This window comes from Ursus maritimus, unplaced genomic scaffold, assembly GCF_017311325.1.
Source record: "Ursus maritimus isolate PB19 unplaced genomic scaffold, ASM1731132v1 scaffold_21, whole genome shotgun sequence".
Classification (NCBI taxonomy): domain Eukaryota; kingdom Metazoa; phylum Chordata; class Mammalia; order Carnivora; family Ursidae; genus Ursus; species Ursus maritimus.
The window spans coordinates 47,586,658-47,594,793 of NW_024424564.1; the positions used below are offsets into that span (position 1 = coordinate 47,586,658).

The 8,136-nt window shown below is 54.6% G+C and overlaps 1 protein-coding gene across 1 annotated transcript in view; it reads right to left on the minus strand.

The window, feature by feature from the left end:
* Positions 1 to 7,711, minus strand: part of NPTXR (neuronal pentraxin receptor) — a 30,921-nt gene extending 23,210 nt beyond the window's left edge. The window contains exon 1 of the mRNA XM_040637087.1: positions 7,605 to 7,711. Within this exon, the coding sequence (XP_040493021.1) occupies positions 7,605 to 7,711 (107 nt within the window). The remainder of the gene's footprint in view (positions 1 to 7,604) is intronic.
* Positions 7,712 to 8,136: the final 425 nt, after the last annotated feature.

An 8,136-nucleotide genomic window follows, 5' to 3' on the forward strand; every position in this document is an offset into this window, starting at 1 on the left:
AATGGGTATGGAACAGCACACAGCTCTCCCTTGTCCTGCCTTCCTTAGCCCCTGTGCCTCCCTTCCCCTTTCCCTGTCTCCTGCAAGGCCGTGAGCCCCTCCGGGGCAGGGAGCAGCTGCGTCCTCCTCATTTCTGTGTCTCTGTGTCTCTGAGTATCTTGTGGATACTCCAAGCTCCCAGCGAAGGCGGACAATTCCTCTTGGGGTGTGTTTGTGAGTTAAAGAGCTTCCTTTCCCTGGGGAGTGGGGAAGCCAGGGCTGGGGGACAAAGAGAGCTGTCAGTGTCCATCCTGGACATCTCCATCCTGAGGGAGGATGGACTGTCAGCCAGGGATGGACTGTCCCAGAACCAGAGCCGCCTCAGTCTCTCCTCGTCTGTGAAGTGGGGTCCTGGTATCTACCACATAATGAGAACGGGATAAGAGCACATGAGATGTGTGTAAAATCCCCCAGGAACTCGGAGGCAAGGCGCATTTCTCCCCAGGTTGTTTTGCATGTCTAGGGCACAGCACAGTGCCTAGCACTTAGTAAATGCCCAAAACATGCTATTCCTTCCTGATTTATTGCTAGCTCATATTAGGTGTCCAGTAAAGGTTAATTTCCTTTTCTACTTTTTTAAAAAGATTTTATTTATTTATTTGTTAGAGAGAGAGCAAGCCCAAGCAGGGGGAGCGGCAGAGGGAGAGGGAGAAACAGATTCCCTGCTAAGCAAGGAGCCCAATGTGGGACTCGATCCCAGGACTCTGCGATCATGACCTGAGCTGAAGGCAGACGCTTAACCGACTGAGCCACCCAGGCGCCCCCCTTTTTTACTTCTTCACCTTTATTCCCCAAGTGCCTACAGTGCCTTCCTCCAAAGGCATGCTGTCCGTTCTTGGCTCCCTTCCCACCTCCTTCCCGAACAGAGTGGGGGATCATTCAGACTAAGGCTCATATGCGTGTTCAATCAACATACTCCAGCCTGGCACCTTCCAAGGGGAAGCAGGGCTCAGAAATGTTTGCCTATTACAGCAGATTCCCTGACTAGGAGCCCGACCAGAGAGGAGGGGCCGAAACCAGGGAGGAGGGAGCTTTCTTCTCTGGGGAAGCCCAGAGATTTCCATCCAGGGTTCCTGCTTCCCTGGAAGCAGCAAAAGGAGCCAACCCACCTCTCAGGCTCAGGCAGGAAGCAAGGACATCTGTTCCCAGCTCAGGAGGGGCCGAGAACCAAGGAGGAAACGGGTGTCCTCCTTGCAGGGGGCCTGGTAGTTGGCGGGAAGGTGTATGCCTGCAGCCAGACCCCGCCAAGAAAGACCAGGACGAGTGGCCGGCCAGTGAGGCAGTGTCCTCTTTCTGTGGCTGTCGGGGGCCGGGGTGCTCTCACTGTCTCGCCATCATCCCGCCAGCCCCGGGGCTCAGTCCATTCCTCCTCCCCACACTTGTTACTCTGTAACTCACCACGGCAACCCCAGAGCTCCGCATTAGAACCTTCCCTGTTTCACAGATTAAGAACTGAAACTCAGGGGCGCCTAGGTGGCTCAGTCGTTAAGCGTCTGCCTTCGGCTCAGGGGGTGATCCCGGAGTCCTGGGATCGAGCCCCACATCGGGCTCCCTGCTCCGCTTCTTCCTCTCCGGCTCCCCCTGCCTGTGTTCCCTCTCTCGCTGGCTGTCTCTCTCTCTGTCAAATAAATAAATAAAATCTTAAAAAAAAAAAAAAAGAACTGAGATGTAGAGAGGTTCTGTCCTTTGCCCAGGGCCCCATGGTCAGGGCAGGTACAGCTGGGATTCGAACATGGAGGTTTTCAGACTCCACATTGCATGTTCTCGCTCTCAGAGTCGATCAGATCCTGACCAATGAGGAAACAGCCAAGTACTGTTTTCTGGGAGCCTCACGCCACCTGGGGCTCAGTCCACCTCCTTCTCCAGGCCCTCCCCTGACCTTAGGAGCCTGTCTAAACCCAGGAGCCACTGTGGCCCGCCCCCGCCCTCACCCAGGGGTCCCGGCACCTGTTTCTGTTGCACTGACCTGTGACTTGTGTTTTCCCCGTGACCCTGAGAACTTCTGGAGGTCCGGCACCGCGTCTTTCGTATCTGGGTCACTGGCACCCAGGGTGAGCTCCAGGTGTGTCTACATCACCCACGATGGAACCTAAGGGCCAATGGCCATTTCTCCAGCTCCTCTAGGAAAGGCAGTTTTCTGATGACCCCCACAGTTCTGCAGACACTGCACTGCAAGGCAGGGAAGCCAAGTTTTCGGGCTCCAGGAGCATCCCTTTCTTAATCCATAGACCGGGTATGGGCAGACCTTGCGGTCTACGGAGATGATGGCAGGCCTGTGAAAGATAACAGGTCTCCTTATGAAGGAGGCTCAGGGACAGGCAGACACTGAGGAGTCAGAGCCGAGGTTTGTGATGGGGTTAGAGGCAAGGGGGGCCCTGGGACCTCACTGATGAGCAATCATGTGTATCCAGCGAAGAACCAAGGGTATCTGGCAGCTACTCCTCAAATACCATGGGCTTCCTGATCTAGCTCGGGGGACCCACGGTGATCCCTAGAGGAAGTGGGGGGCAGGTTGGGGAGACTCTCCCAGAGGCTGGAAGAAGGGACCATGCAGGAGAACAGGGTACCGTGGGCGGTCCTGCTGGCTGGACCCCTGCTCCCGCCCACTGAGCCTGCCAGCCCTCTTCTTGGCCCGCCTCGGGATGGGTCTGGGCTTGGGTCTCTCGCCTCTGAAGTTTGCCTGCCACCAGCATTAGCTGCAGCCGCTAGCAAATCGTACCCACGCACAATTTATTTTTTCAGACACAGGGAGGGAAAGGGACTTTCCCGAGATTACACAGCAAGGAGGAAGCATTTGATGATAATGACGAGGTGGTCCTTGCTCTGTTCCTAAGCGCGTGATACGTAATCATCCAAAGCCTCACAAAACCCCAATGGAACCGGCATGCTGCTACCACCATCCCCACGGTACAGCTCGTAGTGCTGAAGCACAGAAAAGTCAAGCAACTGGTTCCAGGTCGCTCAGCTGCCAAGGCGAGGAGCTGTGGTTCAGACCCAGACATTCAAGTTCATGACCACTAGGCTATACAGACTTTCTAGGTGGAAGCACGGTGCAGGGAAGGCCGTTCTGGCAGGCCTGAGCCTGATGGACTGGGACAGAGGTTAAGGGTAGGGCAGGAACAGCAGAAGGGAGGAAAGAGGGCCTGTTTGGAAGCTGAAGCAGTGAACAGACCCAGAATGAGCTTGCTTGCTTGGCAGACTGCTGGCAGAAGTAATTTTACTCTTTCCCAGTGGCTGCCTTGTCCACCCGTTCTGTTGACCCCACCTTTCCCACTCTTGGATGAAATCTCAGGCATATCTCATAACTTTTCCAGTCACTCTTGGGTTTTACCTAATTTTTTAGATACTAAAATAGTCTAGTCTAGCAGCAAAGCTTTAAGCTCTATTCAAAGCTTCTCCTTTCCCTCAAGTCTGCCTTACACTCAAAGACCTGTATAATGAGGAAGGAGGCACTCTTTCTCATTAGAGGTATTTCTGTGGGTTCTTCAGAGACACCCCCCCCCATCACTAGGGATCTCTCACCAGTTTCTACCTGGGCAAAGCCTCCTTGAGCTGGCTGGGCTTACAGCCCCCTTCAGCACCTGCCTTCCGGGGTCCAACCCAACATGAGTCCTTCTGATAGGATCTCATGCCCCTTCCCTGCTTCACCCCCCGCCCCCACACACCAACCCTCTTGGGGCAGGTCCTAATTCAAAATGACCTCAAACCAGCCACATTCTGCAAGGTTCTCTCTCCGGCCCTGGGAAACACACTTGTATCCTGGCCCCCAAAGGTTGGGAGGGCAGGCTGTTCCCAAAGCAGCTTGGTCCTTGCCCCACAGAAGCAAAGAAGCCTAGCCAGCCTCTCCCTTTCGTCGCTCACCCTCAGAATTCCAGGGGACACAGTCTTGGGTTTTCTGCAGCCCCCTCACTCAGCCTGAGGTTGGGGAGCATTGCCAACTGTCTCTAAAGAGAGGCGCCTCTCACACCCCCTCCCTCCCACTTAGCCACACAGCCTCGGAGGGCTGAGGGACCAGGAGCACTTCTGGCCCAGCCCCTTTGAAAGTCTGTGCTTTGGAACGGGGGATACTTAGTACCCGTTGTCCTCAGTTCTGGGGGTCTGGACTGGAGTGGGCAGCAGGGGGCTGGAGAGGAAGGGAGGGACTGGAGTGGCATTTCCATTCAGGGGTCCCTCCAGCACAGACGCTGGTGACAGGCCAGGAAGGGATGAGTCAGAGACGAGGCGCAGGGTTCAGACCCCACCAGTGGAAGACAGTGAGTCACGCAGCCCGTGGGGACCAATTTGCAGTCCAGAGGCTGGTTTGGAACATGGAGTCTGAGGGTGTCCCGTGGGGGTGGAGCAGAGGGGTTGAAAGCATGGGCTTTGAAGTTAGGGCATTTGGGTTTCAATTCCAGCTCCATGACTTACCAAGAGTACCTCCCGGGGCAGATGACTCAGTCTCTCTTGCGTTTCCCTGGGTGCACCATGGGAGCCTTAAGCCAGAGTGAAACTCTAGGGTGCAGCTCAAAGCCGGGCTCATGGGGCCCTCAGCAGGGTTCCCTGCAATCCCATGAGGAAGGGAGAATTGCTCTCATCTCCCATTTTACAGATGGGCAAACTGAGGCACAGTGGAGCTGAGCAACATGCTGTGCAGACCCACACAGTCAGGCTGCCCAGTCCACTCGCTGGGCCCTCACCTACCCCTGCTACAGCGGAGGACGCTGGCCCAGCGGGAAGGACGACCGCACGGGGTCAAATCCCACCTCTACCGCATAGGAATTCATGAGCTGTTACTTCACCTTTCCGGACCACAGTGCCCTCATTTCTATATGGTGGGTACTGAGCTCTCTGGGTCGTGAGGATTTAATTAGTTAATCCTTGTAAAGTCTGCTCTGTCCGTGTTAGGTGTCCCTCTTAGAGCCATTCTGGGTTGGAAGGATAATTAGAGGAATCCCCTCTCCTCCATTTTACAGAAGAGACGTGAAAGCCGAGAGAGAGTGGTTGACAGGCCTGAGATCACAAAGTGGCAGAGTGGGGACTTATCCACTGTTTCTCAGCTATGCTGAAGCTGTTACACAGGACGAGGGCATCGAGAATTGGTGAGCAGACCCCTGGAGCCCCCGGACCGGAAGTGAGAGGAATGGGCAAGTGTGGACACGTGGGTCTGCAAGATGTCTCCTCTTACCCACGCCATGCTCGAATGAAACCCTTTTGCCCCCATCACCTCAGGCCTCCGGAGGAACCCCGCCAAGCAGGGACTCCCGGCTTCCACGACAGCTGAGGAGCACGAGGGCTGGAGAGGGGAAGGGACCCGACCACCTGAACCTAGACAAGGGTCTCTTTCTGGTGACAGGGCTGTGGAAGGCAGGCAGGCAGAGGAGGGGTGAGTATGGGCAAGCAGGTTGGGGCTGATGAGAACAGAAAGCCTCCACCAGGACACTTTGACATGGAAACTATGCTGCCGGTGCCTGTGGGGATTGTCAAGGGAGCCCGAGAGAAGACGGTCACTTTAATGAGTCCCCATGGGGGACAGTCTACAATTGCCTTTTCCAAAGTGTGTCCTGCTGCCTTCCTCACAGATGGGAGTATTGGAGCCTTAACAGAGAACCCCTAGGGACCTCCAAATCCACCTCAAAAGAGGGCGTTGCTCGTGCTGGGATTTCACACCATGAGATGAGGCGGGCAGAAGTCTGGCAGGGGGGCCTGTCTTTATGTCACAGCACCAAGAACCCTGCCACCTGCTTTGTCCCATTTCCATTGGTCCATCGTGGCTCTGCATCGATGTTTCCCTCTGGTTCCTAAAGGCTGATCGCTACCAGCTCTCATTTAAATGGAAGCTCATGTCTTTGTCACACTCCGAGCTCAGCCTTTGGAAGAGGCAGAGAAGACTTTGGTCTTCTGCTCTAATGAAGGTCCTATTCCGTCTAGAGGGACGACGGGGGACCTGTTCCCATCCAGCTCCAACTCCAGTTGGCTGTGCCCGTCCTGTGTGTTGGCCATGTATTCACATTTTCACATTCATCTTGAGTCTCATGGCTTTACAGAGATTTCAGAAGTTTGGGGAGGGAGCGTGATGCCGGGGAACGAGAGATGTGGGTTACTGTTCAAGGATAGGAGGCTTGGTTTCTCAGTTCTCCTTCAGCTATTGATTTTTCATTTAATTATACATGAACTGTGATGACAATTTCTTGAAGTTTATTGGGGTTTGCTTTATAGCATGCCACGTGATGTACGCGGTAACGCCTGCAAATCTTCAGTGTGTGCCTGAAAATGACGTGTCAGGTGCAGGAGTGCGTACCTGCTGTTTGTCCTTCTGCTGTGTGCCTCTGTGGCTTGCTTCTTTGTATGTCTTGTAATTTTGGATTGCAAGCTCATGTTAACAAGGGTTTTATCCATGAGTATCCCATTGGTCTCTTACTGTGGGAATGTCCTCCAGAGAGGCTTGCATTTACTATTGTCACATGCTCTGTGGGGGTCATGCAGCACCCCCCCCCCCATACATTTGCTTTGTATGTTAACTAGCAGACCTGGCAGTTCTGGGACCATGTGGGTAATGCAAATTCAAACCTCAGATTTGTGCTAGGGAAGGTCTGGAGTCGTGATTTCTCAAGAGAGACTTCATTTTTGTTTTTCCAACCAGAGCCAAAAATGAGACGTCTCTCGACAACTTTTTTTTTTTTTAACCATTTGTCTTTTCACTGAAGATACGCTTTGTTCAGGTGTCTTGGTTTCAGACCTCTTTTGGCAAGGGCTCAAGGCCTTGTCTCCCAACCGTATACAGATATAGCATCCAAGCTCCTTGGTTACCAAGATCAGCAAAGGCCAACACCTCCCCACACCTGTCCCTGTGTCACCCGCAGACCCACACTGCAGGGCAAAGGATTGGCATCTGCTTATCACTCTGATGCTGGCTTCCTCTTTGTTTATGGTCCCTGGGGATTTCTTTACAATCCTGGAGGGTCGCTGGGTATTTAACAGAACGTCTGTTTTACTTTAGTATCTCTAGGCATGGTGTAGTATCCCCTCAGAAAGTTCCATCCACCGTGCCCAAGACCTGGGTTCCACTCCTTCAGCCTCTGAGTGACGCTGGTAAGCCCCCGCCCCCCCAAACCGCTTGTCTGACTCACTGTCCCCAGCCACCTGCCCTACAACCTCACTCAGATGAAAGGCGTGAGATTTTTTGGTGGGTGGCAGGCAGGGGCTGGATATCCCCGTGGCCTCCGGAGCAAAACACCTGAGTCCCTAGTGATCCTTCCAGGGTGTCTGGTGACATCTCAGAGCTGAGGTGCACTTGGGGACAAAGGCTCTGCAACAAAGGGACAGATTTCTCTAGCAGTGCCTGGGTGAGCGGAACGTGCTGCTCCCAGCCTCACCCCTACAGCTGATTCACACCCAAGGTGTCCCAAACTGCACTCACCCCGCTCCCAAGCTGACTCCTCCACCAGGCTCCCCGGCCCGCCCGTGAGCAGCACCAACACCCGCTCCTTTGCCCACCAGACACCGGGAGGTTTTCAGAGGCTCCCGCTTGCAAGCACTGCATTCCAGTCACAAAATCTTCGATATTCCAAATATCTCTCAACTCTGACCACTTCCTGCCATCCCGCTGCCTCCGCTGTGCCCGGCTCTCATTACCGCTCACCAGGGCTACTTCCTCCTCCATTCCTCCTGTGACGAGCAGGTGCTCAGAATGCATGGTTGGGGGGGGGGGCTCACCCACCGCCCTTGCAGCCCCCCCCACACACACACATGGATCAGGCATCCCTGCGCTCTCTGAGCCAGAGCCCTCTTTGAAGTGCAAACTGTCAGAAGCCAGCAGCCTGAACAAAGGTGCAGAATGGGCCCGGAGGCCTGTGATCTGGCTCGAGGGGGGCTTGCCCTTTGGAGGCAACCATGCTGAGCCCCCCTTTTCACTTCAGCTAGAGCTTGATAGGGACAGAAAAACCACAGCACTTACAGCTTTTAAAAAATGACGGAGTAATTGTGCCAGCTTGTCCTTCTGGGCCACCCCAACCCCCATCCTTCCCTCTTCCCAGCCCTGAGCTTCACCCCGGGACTGACCCGAACCCCTGGCGAGGCCCAGGAACAGGAGGTGAGGATGGGGGCTGGGTCAGCTACTAC